Here is a 17,396-nt window from a genome sequence, read left to right as displayed (position 1 = left end):
GAGTCGGCAGCCATAGGCTTGTCAAGAAACATTTAAGTCCGGGGGCATCCGAGTAGCATAGCGGTCTATTCCGTTGCCTACCAACATGGGGATTGGCGGTTCGAATCCCCGTGTTACCTATGGCTTGGTTGGGCATCCCTACAGACACAATTGGCTGTGTCTGCGGGTGGTAAGCTGGATGTGGGCATGTCTCCTGGTTGCTGCACAAGCGCCTCTTCTGGTAGGTCAGGGCGCCTGTTCAGGGGGAAGGGGGAACTGGGGTGAATAGCGTGATCCTCCCACACGCTATGTCCCCCTGGCAAAACTCCTCACTGTCAGATGAAAAGAAGCGTCTGGCGACTCCACATGTATCGGAGGAGTCTGCAGCCCTCCCCGGATCAACAGAGGGGGTGGAGCAGCGACTGGGACGGCTCGGAAGAGTGGGGTAATTGGCCAAGTACAATTGGGGAGAAAAAGGGGGAAAAAGCCACAAAAAAAAAATTGTCCGAATAAAATTAATTTTGGCCTAAATTCACAAGGGTAAACAAACAAAAAGCACAAGAGTAGATATAATTTGCTTAATTTGTAAAAACTTGATAATGAACTTGACCAGCATAGGTACACTATGACAGATGTTTGTGGATTAATTATTTGCAGTCACCCCTAACTGAGATGATTCACAATGATATATACCTGAAATATTTTACCCTTTTTAAATTGGCACCAAAAATCAAAGTGGTTATTTCTGCCAGGTTTTTGAAATATGGCAACCGTGAGAAGATGGCCCAGGAGCTGAAGTTTGGTGACATGGTAGAGAGGCACCTGATCGACGGAGACATTGTCCTCTTCAACCGGCAGCCCTCCCTGCACAAACTCAGCATCATGGCCCACATTGTGAGTTCCTGCACTGAAGGCGACTCTGCATTTGAATTTGAGTCCTTATTCATATTGTTCTAATTTTGTCTTCAATTTGATGTGTAAGTATTTGTACTATTGTTTTTCTTTTGTGATTTTTTTTTTCTTTTTATGGGGGGTACTTTTTCAATGTTTTTTTTTTGTTGTTTTTTTTTTTGTGTGTGTTTCACAAATTCAAAGGCCAGAGTCAAACCGCACAGGACGTTCCGTTTTAACGAGTGTGTGTGCACGCCATACAACGCTGACTTTGACGGTGACGAGATGAACCTCCACCTGCCTCAGACCGAAGAGGCCAAGGCTGAGGCCCTTGTCCTGATGGGTGTACGTAGGCTCAACATGCACACATGGTTCTTTTGTTGTCAGTCTCAGTAGTCACAGTGCAGAGGAGCTATTCTTAGGAAAACTGTGCTGTCTGGAAGAAATGAGGGCACCTTGACATGGAGTTTTCTCTTTTTTCACAGACAAAAGCCAATCTTGTGACCCCAAGAAATGGCGAGCCTCTTATTGCTGCTATTCAGGACTTTCTGACAGGTCAGGATTGTGCTGTACTGTGGTGCAGCATTGCCAGTCAAGTCTTTTTTTTTTGTTTTCCTTCTTTGTGTTTGCTGATATGATATATATGACGTCCCAGGTGCTTTTTTTACCGGGTGCAGAGAAAAAGCTCATAATGGGGGTGGGGTGTGTGTGTGTGTGTGGTAATATGTTTCTTTCTGTGAATGCCTCCCTTGGTTCTTTTGGAACAATCTGTACAATCAACAAGAGGGGACACTATTTATGGTTTTGTGCACAGAATTTGGATATTGTTAAGTATGAAATTTTAAAGTTTATTTTCTTCCTGAGAACAATTTAACAATCTTTGGTTCTGACTGCTGGGATAGGCTCCAGCATCTCCGCGACTCTGAGAGCAGGATAAGCGGTTTGGATAATGGATGGATGGCTGGATGGTTTCTGAAATTTTGTCGGTGTAATGTTAAATGCACAATAGTCACATTTGTTTTGTGAAACTGAATGCATAACATGTCTGTGCCTGAAGGGGGAGAACCACTGCTGTATCTAAGTTGATCTGTTGTATTTCCTATTTACCTCTTTTACGCTTCGTCTCTGCTCTATAGGAGCCTACCTGCTGACACTCAAGGACACCTTCTTTGACAGATCTAAAGCCTGTCAGATTGTTGCATCCATCCTGGTGGGAAAAGATGAAAAAATCAAGATTGCTCTCCCTCACCCAGCGATTATCAAGGTACTTCGCTCTGAATAGTTTGTGGATCTGTCAGAGTGGGGAGGGGTGGGGTTGGGTGTTGAAGGCAAGTTGAAACCAACAAATGATGTTTCCATCTGTGTTTTGAAGCCTATGGCTCTTTGGACAGGCAAGCAGATCTTCAGCCTCATCCTCAAGCCTAGTAAAGAGTGCCCAGTCAAAGCCAACCTGCGCACCAAGGGCAAACAATACTCCGGCAAGGGAGAGGACCTCTGCAACAACGACTCATGTGAGTTCCTTCACACTTGTTTTTTTTTTTTCCCCTGAAATTATCTCCCAAACACGGCAGGGTAGCCCAGTGGTTAGCGCTGTCGCCTTACAGCAAGAAGGCCTTGGGTTCAAACCCCGGGGTTGTCCCACCTTGGGGGTCATCCCAGGTTGTCCTATGTGTGGAGTTTGCATGTTTTCCCTGTGTCTGCAGTGGGTTTTCTCCGGGTACTCCGGTTTCCCCCGCTATCAAAAAGACATGCATGTTAGGGTTAGTACTCCTGTCTGTGCCCCTGACCTAGGCATGGCAAGATGAACTGGAGTTGGTCCCTGGGCGCTGCATGGTGGCTGCCCAGTGCTCCTAGCTACACAGCTAGGATGGGTTAAATGCAGAGAAGAATTTCCCCATGGGGATTAATAAAATCATTAAAAAAAAACCCATCTCAAATAGAATAATAAGTGAAGTGGATTCTAAGTAAGATGTAATTTTGATCTTGCTGGTCAACCCTTTTACGAGTTCCCACAGGGTCCTGGAAAACCTGAAAGTTTATAGACTAATTTTTCAATCATGGAAAACACCTGGAAAGTGATAAAATTGATCAAATGTCTTGGAAATATAGAGATCATGGAAAATTGTAAAGTCAGGTTATAAAATTGTATTTTTATCTGCTGAAATGGCATATTTTTGGCATACTTCTTTGCTGAGATCACATTTTTATCTAAATATTTCTAGCTGCTGTGATTGCACATCAGAGCTTGAAGTTTGGGTGGTATGTTTAGTGGCCATCTAAGAGTTACACAGTTCACTTGGAGACCACTGAGGTTTCCATTGATAATAAATATCGAATAATATGACCTTACATGAGCTACAGCTTTCATGTATATCCATGCAAAACTCCTGGAAAATGATTTCCTAAAAAGAGTAGGAACCCTGACGTCTGATCCACACAATTCCAAAGTTCAATGGACACACCTCACCTCCTCCAAACATCCTACCCACCTTATCTAGGCGAGCCATTAAAGTAAAGGTCATTTGTAGCCACCCTCCTGCTGTGTTAGAATCTGCCCAGCCTTGCCTCTATTCTTGGCCATAACTGCCTGTCTCATTCCCAGTTGTGGTGATCCAGAACAGTGAGCTGATGTGTGGCAGCATGGACAAGGGCACCCTGGGATCCGGCTCAAAGAAAAACATCTTCTACATTCTGCTGAGGGACTGGGGACAGCTGGAGGCCGCCAATGCCATGTCCCGCCTGGCAAGACTCGCCCCCGTATATCTCTGTAGGTTCTCTCAAGCACTTGTCCGCCATGTATCTTCAGAATCAAGTTTATTGGCCATGTAGGTTTGCACATATGTGGGATTTGAGTCTGGTTTCATGGCTCTCAGTGTACTTAACATAGAATAACAACACAACAACCTTCAGATATATACACAAGGATTGACTATATACAGGCGAAATATGAGTTGATAAAGAGCAATGGTGCAAAGAATATATCAGAGATGCTGAAATAAAAGTTAGCAGGTTTCTTACATACATGCCTGAGGTAGATGGACATGACAGAGCGTACCAATATACGTACAATGTACAGTAGAGTATATACAAAGTTCTTGGATTTATTTTACAATGTTAAGCCTTCCTTTGAATGGCAGTCCGCGGAAAAGAACTTTTTTTTATATCTAGTTGTTTTGATGTACAGCGCTCTGTAGCGCCTACCAGAGGGGAGGAGTTGGAACAGGTTGTGACCAGGGTGTGATGGGCCTGCAGTGATGTTGGCTGCCCGTTTCCTGACACTTGAGGTGTATAAGTCCTGAATGGAGGGCAGGTTGGCACCAAGGATTTTCTCTGCAGACTTAACTGTCCGTTGTAGTCTGTCCCTGTCCTGTTTGGTGGCCGATCCAAACCAGACAGTGATGGATGTGCAGAAGACAGACTGGATTCGTGCAGTGTAGAACTGAACCAACAGTTGCTGAGGCAGGTTGAACTTCCTGAGCTGACAGAGAAAGTACATCCTCTGCTGGGCCTTTTCGATGATTGTGTCTGTGATTGTGGAACCCAGAAATCTGTAGGTTTTCACTGCAGACACCATGCTGTTGAGTATGGTGGGGGGGGGCAATGTTGGGGGGCTCCTCCTGAAGTCCACTGTCATCACCACAGTTTTGAGCGTGATAAGCTCCAGGTTGTTATGGCTGCACCAGAGGGCCAGCTGTTCAACCTCCCGTCTATATACAGACTTGTCACCATCCCAGATAAGGCCAATGATGATTGTGTTGTCCGCAAACTTCAGGAGATTACCAGACGGGTCTCCTGAGGTGCAGTCATTTCTGTAGCGGGAGAAAAGTAGAGGGGAGAGCACACATCGGGGGGGGGGGGGTGCCGGTGCTGATTGTCCAGGTGCTGGATGTGATTTTCCCCAGCCTCACCAGCTGCTCCCTGTCAGGAAGTTTTTAATCCACTGGCAGATGGGGGCTGGTACACTGAGCCGGGTGAGTTTGGAGTGAAGGATATCTGAGATGATGGTGTTGAACGCTGAGCTGAAGCAGGTGGCCTGTGATTTCCTTCAGGTGGGCCAACACCAGTCTCTTGAAGGATTTCATGACCATAGACGTTAGGGCAATGGGCCTCTAGTCATTTAATTCTGTGATATGGGGTTTCTTGCAGACCGGGATGATAGGGGAGCTCTTGAAGCAGGAGGGGACTTCACTCAGCTCCAGTGATCTGTTGAAGATCATTGTGAAAATGGGGGCCAGCTGGTCAGCACAGACTTCAGACAAGAGGGTGACACGCCATCCAGGCCTGGTCTCTTCCTGGACTTCTATCTCTAGAAGAGCTGGTGCATGTCCTCATCACAGATCCTGAGTGCGGGTGGGGGTTCGGTGGGGAGGGGGGAGTGGCTGGCAGGGAGTGCAGTTGGTTGTGTGTTGTGGCCGGAGAGGGTGAGGGGTGTGAAAGTCTGCTTATCAAACCTGCAGTAAAACCCATTTAAGTCGTCAGCCAGTTAGTTGATGGTTCCCTGCAGTGTGGGGGGATGGCCTCCTGTAGTTGGTAATGTCTTTCAAACCGCTCCAGACTGATGATGGGTCATTGGCAGAAAACCTGCTTTTCAGCTATTTAGAGTAGCACCTTTTTGCCACTCTGATCTCCTTTGTGAGTGTATTTCTGGCTTTGTTATACCGGATCCTATGTCCACCCCTGTAGGCTTCCGCTTTGGCCTGACGAAGCTGCCTGAGTTTTGCTGTGAACTAGGGCTTATTGTTGTTGAAGGTACAGAAAGTTTTGGTGGGCACACACGTGTCCTCACAAAAGCTGATGTAAGATGTCAGTAGCAGTAAGTTCGTCCAGGTCTGTAGATGCAGTCTCAAAAACACTCCAATCGGTGCAGTTGAGGCAGGCCTGGAGCTCCAGTTTTGACTCATTGGTCCATTTCCTCACAGTTTTAAGCACAGGCTTTGCAGATTTTAGTTTCTGCACGGAGGACAAAGCGATGTGTCCTTTAATATTGTGTAGCAATGATCCGGTGTTTTTGTCTCGGGTGGGACATTTAACATGCCGTCTGTATTTTGGCAGTTCATGGGTGAGGTTTGCTTTGTTAAAATCCCCAAGGATAATGAGTAGGGAGTCTGGATATTTGTGCTCTGTGTTTGTAATTTGATCAGCCAGGTCTTTTAACGCCTCTTTAACACAGGCCTGGGGTGGGATATAGACACCGACCAGAATAAGCGATGAAAATTCCCGTGGTGAATATAATAGTTTACAGTCAATGAAAAAGGCCTCTAAGGTCTCTCTCTATAGCTTGCATTGCAGTAACGTGATTTGGACTATGTTCAGTTGCCCGTCATTGGGAAAATTATGCTGTTACAGAAGGATTGATCGAAGAGAAAAAATTTTTCTTACAAGCATATAGATATATAAAATTTAGACATTATTACATTGAGGCAAAAATTGTTGTGGATTTGAAGTTTAAAATTTGCAGTAAATGAATTTCCCCAAGGGAATTAATAAAGGAAACTTAAAAACCAATTACACCATGAACGCCTACATAAGATGCAATATACGTATGTCCATTGCTTTCAAAGTTTGTCATTTTTCCAAAGATTGGCGATAAGGGCGACCTTTGACTCTTAATTTGCAGCAAATCGGGGCTTCTCCATTGGCATCGGTGATGTGACGCCGGGTCAGGGGCTGCTGAAGGCCAAGCAAGACCTGCTGGACGACGGTTACAGGAAGTGTGACGAGTACATCGAGGCTCTGAAGACCGGCAAGCTGCAGCAGCAGCCGGGTTGCACCGCGGAGGAGACACTAGAGGTAAACATGTTAAAATACACATGCATGCATGTGTGCGTTACACCATGCCCATCCATGAGACATTCAGCCAGAAATGGAACGGTCACACACGTCATGAGGTCCAGCACCTGCCTGCTCCCTTTACTTACGCTTGTAGCTTTAGTTTTATTCCACTTCCTTTGATTTCTTATGTCTGTCTAGTTAATATATGTTGGGATGGATGACATACTCAGAATATTAAAAAAAAACATTTTTGAAACATGTAATACAGTTTTCAGTTTTTCTTGGGTGGTTAAAGTTACTGAAAAGTACGACCTTACTAATTATTACAGCCCTTCCCAACAGATGGCCATAGCAAAAAGTCATCTATTACTTCTTGCCAGCTTCAGAGTCAGAATCAGATTTATGGGCCATGTAAGTTTCTGCACACTTGGAATTTGACTCCGGTTTCGTGGCTCTCAGTATACTTAACGTAGAATAACAACACAACAATCTTCAGATAAATAACAAGGATTGACTAGCTTTTATTTATTTATTTAATGTTTCTATCAAAATTCCTGGCCCACAGTGACTACATCCTTCTGTTTATTGTGTATATGGGGGGAAAAGACACAACTTGACTGGAAATCAATTTGCAATAGCTACCATTCATTACATTGTTAGGCCTGTCACAATTATTACAAAAACATATACATTTGTCGGAGTTGCAGCAAAAAGGAGGGGATCAAAGGCGCTAAAACCACAAATTTAAAAAAAATATATTTATGATTATAAATATGAATTTATATTTCCCAATGTTCAGTGCCAGTAAATGGTGCTTCTTCTTCATAAGGTATATGTGTCTTGTTAAACTATGATTAGTCTTATACTATAATAGTAGCATAAAATGATCAGGAAAATACAAATCGTTGATCACAGTTATTTGTAGGACTATTAATCGTCAACTAAAATTTCACGATTGTGACAGCCCAAGATATTGGATGAATATATTGGTGAGTGGGTAGTAAATTGGCACAGATTCACACAGTAAAAGTTTGAAAATGGTTCTTACGGGCGTCCGGGTAGCGTATCGGTCTACTCCGTTGCATACCAACACGGGGATTGCCGGTTTGAATCCCTGTGTTACCTCCCACTTGGTCAAGCGTCCCTACAGACACAATTGGCCGTGTCTGCGGGTAGGAAGCCGGATGTGGGTATGTGTCCTGGTCGCTGCACTAGTGCCTGCTCTAGTCAGTTGGGGCACCTGTTCAGGGGGGAAGGGTGACTGGGGGAGGAATAGTGTGATCCCCCCACATGCTTCATCCCCCTGACAAAACTCCTCACTGTCAGGTGGAAAGAAGCGGCTGGCGACTCCACATGTATTGGAGGAGGCATGTGATAGTCTGCAGCCCTCCCCGGATCGGCAGAGGTGGTGGAGCAGCGACCGGGACAGCTTGGAAGAGTGGGGTAATTGGACTGGTACAGCTGGGGAGAAAAGGGGGGGAATCCAAAAAGAAAGAAAAAGGTTTGAAAATGGTAATAAATACTGCTGTGATTGGTTAGGAGTTGAAATTACATATGTAGGCTGCAGCAATACCGCCGTATTGTTTAATTCCCCTTAATTGTTGATGATGTAAGTTTATCATCACCGGTGTATAAATAACTTTGATTCACTTTCTGCTTCATGAGGGATAGCAAATTTTTGCAACTGTGTTAATGGTTGTGTGTGCGCATGTGTGTGTGTGTGTGTGCGTGTGTGTGTGTGTGTGTGTGTGTGTGTGTGTGTGTGTGTGTGTGTGTGTGTGCATGTGCTTGCGCCCACATGTGCGTACATGTCTGTACTGACAGGCCCTCATCTTGAGAGAGCTGTCCGTCATTAGAGACCACGCTGGCAGCGCTTGCCTCAGAGAGCTTGACAAGAGCAACAGCCCTCTTATCATGGCCCTTTGTGGCTCCAAAGGTAAGCTGACGTAAAAGAAAACATGGCCGTAATGAAACAGCGAGGTGCCTCTTATATTGTTGGCCCCAAAGCTTCTTCACTCTTCTCAAAAAAGTATTTTCAATTGAAAGGTAGATAATTGGGGCAGTCGTTGCAAAGCTCGCCATGATTTAATGTACCATTAAATCCATAATGACTGTGGGTCACCATGACAACCTCCAAACACAAAAGCATTAATTATGATAATCTTTGCCATGGTGGATGTAGCCCAGTCACCTTAGAAAATATTCACCTTTTAAAGACCCCTTCCAGTCATGTTTTAGGACATAAAATGCTGTGTGGTATAATAGATTGTCTGTGTTTTTTCTGCAAAATTAGTTCAATTATCTTGTTAAAATCCTTAAAATCACATCTATTCCTCCCTCATTAGAAAACTCTATAATCTGTTAGTATGCAAATTATCCTAGCCCTCAATTCAAATCCCCGCCGCTCGGCGAGTGGTAATATAGGAGTAATTCAGCCATACATATACGAACCGGAAACCAATCCCGAAGAAGAAGAAGAAGAGCAAATTGGGCAGGGTCACGTACAAGTAGACATATCAGAATGGTAACTTTAGAAATGCAACGATAGTAGATAACATGATCCTCATGCTTGACTTCATTTTCCATCAGCTAATAATGTGTTGCTAATGTTGGATAAACCTTAGTCCCGCTCACCAGCTCTGACAAGTTATCTCCCTTGTAAAGATAAACACTCAGATGCACCGTGAAGAAGAAACGCTTAAGAAAGTCTCTGTCAAGGGCATCCTGGTAGCATGGCGGTCTATTCCGTTGCATACCAACACGGGGATCACCGGTTCAAATCCCCGTGTTACCTCTGGCTTGGTTGGGCATCCCTACAGACACAACTGGCCGTGTCTGCGGATGGGAAGCCGGGTGTGGGTATGTGTCCTGGTCGCTGCACTAGCGCCTCCTCTGGTAAGTTGGGGTGCCTGTTCGGGGGGGAGGAGGAATTGGGGGGAATAGCGTGATCCTCCTACGTGCAACTCTCCCCTGGCGAAACCGGCGGTCCCCATGAACCGGCGGCCCCCATGTTGTTAGGCAATGGAATAGACTGCCAGACCACCCAGATGCCTGGTACAGTGTAATTTAAAAGCAAATATGCTCAGCCATAGTGTTGACTACTTATTTTGCTTCCGATAAATCTTGTAACACTACCGTAACACTACTTGATATTCATCGAAGGGGTTCTGTAAACAAGCTGTACTTAATTTCTAAACGCATTGAGTTGAGAGGATTTGTGAGAGAACAAATGTCAGAAAAACGCCACGGTGGTCAGTGAGATAATAGATTAAATACCGTGGTACGTGGCGAATTAAACATCATGCACAGAGATAGACTGAAGATAACACTGAAGCACGTTATTGTAGTCATGTCACCAATGTCCAGTTGATAAAAGTACACCTATTATAAAAGGAGTAGTATGTTTTTTCAGCTGAAAATCCCATCAACCAAAATCCCATCATCCATCTGATATTTTGCTGCGTTTCTAGCACAGTAGCGTAGTTGCACATACTTATTCTGTCTTAATATTCCATTTGTTTTATTTCAAAATGTGACCCCCACACTTCTGTCAGATACCATTTTATCCATGGAACATTACTTGTGCCGGCCGGTGACCATGTGTCATGCTCCACATATGGGATTTTAAATGTTGTGTCCCCTGTTCTCTGCATACATACAGGATCCTTCATCAATATCTCCCAGATGATCGCCTGTGTGGGTCAGCAGGCTATAAGTGGCTCTCGGGTGCCTGATGGCTTTGAGAATCGCTCTCTCCCACATTTTGAAAAACACTCAAAAGTAAGATCCGTCTCAATTTATTTATTAGCAACCCTTTTTTCTCTTTTTCCTTTTTCTTTGTCTAAAACCTTATTATTTGATTGTTTTTGTTTGTGTTTTAAATGAAATATTGCACTTTGTTTATGTTGAAATGTTTCAGAAAATTATTTAAGCTCTCACAAATAGCTTGTCATGAAGAAAGGAAAATTAACAGCCACATACAAACATGCGTGTGGCAATATCATTACCCAAATTTTCTCTCGCACGTTTTCTCTTGTACTGGTATTAAATCTAGTTTGTTGGCTGATTTAAAATGAATAAATAAATAAAGGCAGCACGTTGGCACAGTGGTTAGCACGGTCGCCTCACAGCGAGAAGGTCCTGGGTTTGAGCCCCGAGGTTGCCCAGCCTTGGGGGTCGTCCCAGGTCGTCCTGTGTGTGGAGTTTGCATGTTCTCCCCATGTCTGCGTGGGTTTCCTCCAAGTGCTCCGGTTTCTTCTCACAGTCCAAAGACATGTAGGTCAGGTGAATCGGCCGTACTAAATTGTCTGTAGGTGTGAATGTGTTGGCCCTGTGATGGACTGGTGGCCTGTCCAGGGTGTCTCCCCGCCTGCTGCCCAGTGACAGCTGGGATAGGCTCCAGCATCCTGCGACCCTAATTAGGATAAGCGGCTTGGATAATGGATGGATGGATGTATTAAATCTATTTTGTTGGCAGATTTAAATAAAAGAGAGAGCGATAGATTGAGATAAACAGGGAAAATTGCACCTGCCCAGCTATCTGTATGTACATGTGGCTTGAGACTCCATCTGAAATGATCTTACTCGCTGGCTTCTGTACAGCTGCCCGCTGCAAAGGGCTTCGTGGCCGACAGCTTCTACTCTGGCCTGACGCCCACCGAATTCTTCTTCCACACCATGGCTGGTCGCGAGGGTCTGGTGGACACGGCTGTGAAAACTGCTGAGACTGGATACATGCAGGTAATCCCCTTTTTTTGGGGACTTTTCCCATCTGGAGATCACCCCCACTGCCTGGCAATGTGTGTCAACAATAATATCCATACAGTTGTCGTCATTACCCTTTTCTCTTGTCCTCAATCAATGCTGCGCATGTCAAGGAATTGGTATGGAAATCAGTGCAGGCATATCCATCAAACAAAACATGAAAAGGTGTTTTTTTTATCCCCCCCATTTTAAATTTGCTTCACTTACTGAAGTCGACTCAAGTTTTATTTTTATTGCCCCAAGTCATCATTCAGTCCAAAAGGGTTTTACAATAGCAATATATTCTGTGCGAAAACCCCTATACTTAGATCTTTGATTTGGATGAGGAAAAACTTCACATAAAACCTTATCAGGAAAAAAAAAAGGGAAGAGCATCAGAAGAGGGATTGCTCTGCCAGGACAGATGTACAAGCATTGATTGCTGAGTGGGCAGAATGGACAAACGGTTACAAGTTTTCAATAACTGTTCATTAAGGCACTTAATAAGCACACAAATGCAGAATATATACAATCATAAAATAAGTTGTAGTGAAACAATGCTGAATATAAATTGAAGAGTCAAGTATCTCCCCCAATAGCACCGCAGGCACGCCACACAGAAACTACCACAGAGCAAGTGTGGCCCCATGCATCAACACCAGTTCAGTGAGAGTTGGTTATGCTAGCATGTGTCTGAACATTGCAGTGATCTAGTCTGAATGAAATAAAAGCATTGATCAAGGTCTAAGCATCGTCCATAGACAGGATAAACTGAACGGAAGAGTTGTCATTTGTCATATCTTCGTTTTTATATATAAGTGATTAGGGTTACAAGTTGGGTCCCCTTGATAGAGGTCAAAGTCAGCATGGATAGAATATTCTGTGTTTCGACAGAGGCGTTTGGTGAAGTCCTTGGAGGACCTGTGCTCACAGTACGATCTGACCGTGCGGAGCTCCACCGGGGACATCATCCAGTTCATCTACGGTGGTGACGGCTTAGACCCCGCTGCCATGGAGGGCAAGGATGAACCACTAGAGTTCAAGAGAGTCCTGGACAACATCCGGGTAGGTTTCTTGGTCTCCTAATTCATGGGTTTGGCCAGATAGGGGAGTTGAGATGGATGGATGGGTGGGTGGATTGATAGATTTCATTATTGTCTTACTAGAGGAAATTTGTGGCCACAGCTTGTACATCAAAATGAAGTTCACCTCTAGGCATCAAAATACAAGTTCACCTTCATACATAGATAGATTTAAACGTGTACACCACCATCCAATTAGAAAACGGTTACATAGGTACATACTACATACAAATGTGCATGACATTTACAATGCCATTAGTCAAGGTAATAGTTAATCATTGTCAATAGTCATTACTCAAGGTAATAATCATAGGTAATAAGTTAATCATTGCATAAGGAAATATTGTTCCCTCCTCCTCCTAGGCCCCATATGTTGTATTCCTCCTGCTAAGATATCTTGTGGCAGAAAAAACTACACATGTACACCTCACCCCTTTTAGTAAGACATCTTGTGAGAGTAGCTACATTTTAAAAGTGCAGTTGGACTTTTTCTAGCTTAATCATGTATAACAACTTTATAGACTGTCTTTTTAAAATGATGATCAAAAGCTTTGTACAACTTATTTTTGTGGCATTCTAGGTTTATATGTGTAGCCTATTTGTCTAGCTATCATTGTAGCATGGTGCCATGCCACAGTGATACCTAGTAGTGATACATATGGCACGGTGGCAGTGGCACGGAGGCCCAGTTGGCCCAATGGTTAGCGCTGTCACCTCACAAGAAGAAGGTCCTGGATTCGAACCCCAGGGTTGACCAACCTTGGGGGGGGGTGTCATCCCAGGTTGTCCTCTGTGGAGTTTGCATGTTCTTCCTGTGTCTGCGGTGGGTTTTCTCTGGGTGCTCCGGTTTCCCCCACCATGAAAAAGACATGCATGTTTGGGTTAGTACTGTTGTCTGTGCCCCTGACCGAGGCATGGCTAGACAAACTGGGGTTGGTCCCTGGGTGCTGCACAGCGGCTGCCCACTGCTCCTAGCTACACAGCTAAGATGGGTTAAATACAGAGCATAATTTCCCCACGGGGATTAATAAAGTATATTAAAAAAATAATGGATTACATTTACATAGCACTTTATCTTGATACCCATTTCGACGATGTAAGGACATAAAGCCAAGTATGGCTAGGGAACTGAGAGCAGTTTTGGGCCTGCTGAGCTGTTACAGGCGATATATCAAAGATTTCTCACGCATTGCTAGCCCCCTGTATGATTTATTGAAAGGCCCAACAGAACAGAAACCCACACACAACAAAGGCGAACAAGTTTTATTTAATTTCTTTCTTATTTAATTCAGTGCTTTGAGTGGCTGTTGCAACTAGAAAAGCACTACAAATAAACGCAGCTTGAACTTGAAAGCACCTCACATTGAAGGGGGGAAACTCACCTCAACCACCACCAATAGGCAGGTAGGAAGAAAGAATGACACGTCTACTCAGCTAGTTAGACACATAACTTAAAGGAAAATTGCAGTTTTGTGCAAGCTCTTATTTTTGTAGTTTTGCCTGTTTGCATGCCTGTAATGATACGTTTTTACTCACTAGCTTCATTTTGGAGATGTTTGATGCGGGACCACTGCTGGACACAGCTTTAATAGCGACATTGGGATAGCAGAACAGGAGCATCAGTGTAAAAAAAAAAAAATCCACTTCAATCCAATCATAAAAACCACATATTTAGAAGTGGAAATGCAAGTGCAGATTGAATTTTATTATCTGAAATGTCCAATAGGGGTCGAATATCAACAGTGGTCAATTGCATTGTTGAACTACTTCCTAGTTTTACTTGCATGAATGATCAGCCTATGCTTACCGTAGGTAGTAGTAACTATCAGTAGAATACCTGGCCAGCAGAAGTCATAGATAATGGAGATATTGTGTGCACAGTCTTACAGAGAGACACATTTTTTTGTTGTGTTTGAAAGGACAGACTTAAGGCTCATGTTTAGTTGTACCATAACATGCTGTTGTAAGGCTGCTGGTCCTGTGTCCAAGATCTCCACAATGAAGCCACAGAGTAAAATAATGTCGTAGTTGATATTCATTCAAAAAACTATGAAAATAGGACACAGGTTATACAAAAATGGAACTGTTCTTTGAGCTGCCTCTGTGTGAATGGATATTGAACTATTTTTCTCCATTCATGTAAAACTTTGACAAGAGCTCTAATGATTTTTCTCTGAATGTCACTGGACCTGATCTCAAAAAAGGTTGAATCAGTTCATCTGGACACAACGTTTATTGACAGATACGTTTCATCACTCGTCTAGGTGACCTCTTCAGTCTAAAGTGACTGCAGGTATCCCCACCCTTATAAACAATACAGTTGCATAACGACTGAAGCCAACGACCAGTTTCATATGCAAATATGGGCGTGACCATTAGCTAGAGTTTAAATGGCCATGTGTACTATTCACAGAGGATTTGGGAATAATTGCAATCACAGCATTGTAAGATGGTGACAGATGTACTCTTAGCCCCCCCCCCCGCCCCCGGTTCAGGGATGGTCGGTCCCTCTTCACATAGATAGCCTCTTTGACTTCTCGTTCAAACCAGCATTCCTCCCTATCAAGGATGTGCACATCCTTATCCTTGAAAGAGTTGCCACTGGCCTGTTGATGGGTGTAGACTGCGGAGTCCTGGCCTGATGCGTTAGCTCTCCTGTGTTGTGCCAGCATCTGTTTAGTTTCCCCTATGTACAAGTCACAGCAATTCTCCTGGCACTTAACAGCGTACAGTTACACTATATTGCTCTGTTTGTGCCAGGGGACCCGATCCTTGGGTTGGACCAACTTCTGGCACAGTGTGTTTTGGGGTTTGAAAGCAACTGAGACATGGTGTTTGGAAAATACGCGTCTCAACTATTCCGACACTCCCGCCCACATACGGAATCACCACTGGTTTATGCTTAGACAGCTGTTGTCCTTCTCCTCTCTTTGATTGGCTGGTGCACTGTTGAATAGTACACATGGCCATTGAAACTCAAGTTAATGGTAACGCCCATATTTGCATATGAATCCGGTCGTTGGTTTTGATCGTTATGCACCTGTATTGTTTATAGGATGGGGATACCTGCTGTCAGTGTAGACCGAAGAGGTTACTTAGATGAGTGATGAAATGTATCTGTTAATAAACGTTGTATCCAGATGAACTGATTAAACCTTCTTTGATTTTCTTAACTGGATTATTGAGCATGCATCAAGACACGACACCTGATGATGCCTCACAGGCCGATTAGTGGGCAAGCCTCCTGACAGGCTGGTAAATACTGTGAACAGCCTCAGACTCTGGTGAGTCCTATTGCTGATATATATGATTTGAGCTATATCAACAAGGATAGAAAAATCAAACTGGGGTGTTGCACCAGCTAACAAGGTCAGAGTAGACAAACGCCTTTCTTTCTGACACCCTAACAGGCTAGCAAGGTTGTAGCGAGCTCCATTGCCAAACTTGAAAACCAGCTTCAGAGGGGAACAATTTTGTCACATGGATGTGTTACTGTACAATGAGAGGTGGAGTGTTGCCTTGGGCCTTTCAGGTACTGCTCAAGGAATTAAAATCCTTTGAGCCAAATAATTATATTCCAACCCCTATTCCCTATTTGGCTGCCAGGAGACAACGTGATGTTTCTCACCACTCAACATGTTGCCATCTGGTAAGTATTAGCTGCAGGGGGAATCATTCATAATTTGTTGAACAGGAGTAGCAATGTGCTACCAGCAGCCTGCAGAAATATAAATGTCATGGCCCATTTTAACTCAGCAGTGAAAGCATTGTGCCACACACAATCTGCAGCATGGTAACCTGAACTCATTCATAAACATACGGTGGCTGTGTTCAGTGCTCTACTGAGGCATTGTTATCAACGATGGCCCTAGTGAAAGCTGATTAAAATCAAGTGTTGCATATTTAATGGTCTCTGTACTTGGCGGGCAACGGGTTTTCGTTTTGAAATGAGAGAATCAAAAATTTGGAAATAGGGAAACAAAAAACAGGGAACGATCCGTTTTTCATTTTTTTGTTTTAAAAATAGAAAACAGGAAAAAAAAGACCCGTTATCTGATTTTCTTTGATGTACTTATCCGTGGAAATCGGGAATAAGAAATACGTGTGTGGAAATCTTCTTTCTCAAGTTTGTGGGTTTATTTTTTTGTTTTTTATGAAGAGGTCTTATGCCGAGTTCTGCCTGCCCACCAAGAATTGCATACAGCTCGTGGGAGTGTGCACAGGGAAAACTACCAGACACTGTAAGGATTTAAAAATGATTTAAGAAATGTATGTGTGTGTGTGTGTGGGGGGGGGTGTCCGGGTAGTGTAGCGGTCTATTCTGTTGCCTACCAACACGGGGATCCCAGTTCGAATCCCTGTGTTACCTCCAGCTTGGTCCCCATGTTGCTTCCGGCTTGGTCGGGCATCCCTACAACCACAATTGGCTGTGTCTGCAGGTGGGTTAACCGGATGTGGGTATGTGTCCTGGTTGCTCGCGACACCTGCTTGGGGGTGGGGGGGACTGGGGGGAATAGCATGATCTTCCCACACACTATGTCCCCCTGGCGAAACTCCTCACTGTCAAGTGAAAAGAAGCGGCTGGCGACTCCACATGTATTGGGGGAGGGTCTCCCAGATCAGCAGAGGGGGTGGAGCTGCAACTGGGAAGGCATGGAAGAATGGGGTAACTGGCCAGATACATTTGGGGAGAAAAAGGGGGGAAAAGTAAAAAAAAAAAAAAGAAGAACAGAAATAGGTAAGTGCAAAGGCAAGGGATATCACAATTTAGTTGGCAACTACAGAATGGTGTCTGTAAGTAAGTAAAATTTTATTTATATTTACTTATATTTTGGGCGGCACGGCAGCCTGGTGGTTAGCGCTGTCGCCTCACACCAAGAAGGTCCTGGGCTCGAACCCCGGGGTTGTCCAACCTTGGGGGTCATCCCA

At 44.2% G+C, this 17,396-nt stretch overlaps 1 protein-coding gene across 1 annotated transcript in view; it reads left to right on the top strand.

The window, feature by feature from the left end:
- The window catches only part of polr3a (polymerase (RNA) III (DNA directed) polypeptide A), a 49,864-nt gene that overhangs the window by 14,813 nt on the left and 17,655 nt on the right, over positions 1-17,396 (top strand). The window contains exons 10-20 of the mRNA XM_056301913.1: positions 732-873; positions 1,075-1,215; positions 1,356-1,425; positions 2,007-2,134; positions 2,243-2,381; positions 3,473-3,637; positions 6,488-6,660; positions 8,467-8,578; positions 10,304-10,422; positions 11,245-11,382; positions 12,280-12,450. Coding sequence (XP_056157888.1) covers positions 732-873; positions 1,075-1,215; positions 1,356-1,425; positions 2,007-2,134; positions 2,243-2,381; positions 3,473-3,637; positions 6,488-6,660; positions 8,467-8,578; positions 10,304-10,422; positions 11,245-11,382; positions 12,280-12,450 — 1,498 coding nt within the window. The remainder of the gene's footprint in view (positions 1-731; positions 874-1,074; positions 1,216-1,355; positions 1,426-2,006; positions 2,135-2,242; positions 2,382-3,472; positions 3,638-6,487; positions 6,661-8,466; positions 8,579-10,303; positions 10,423-11,244; positions 11,383-12,279; positions 12,451-17,396) is intronic.

Source organism: Lampris incognitus, unplaced genomic scaffold, assembly GCF_029633865.1.
Source record: "Lampris incognitus isolate fLamInc1 unplaced genomic scaffold, fLamInc1.hap2 scaffold_217, whole genome shotgun sequence".
Lineage (NCBI taxonomy): Eukaryota > Metazoa > Chordata > Actinopteri > Lampriformes > Lampridae > Lampris > Lampris incognitus.
Note: the sequence above shows the minus strand (reverse complement) of the source record. Positions and strands in the feature narration are given on the sequence as shown.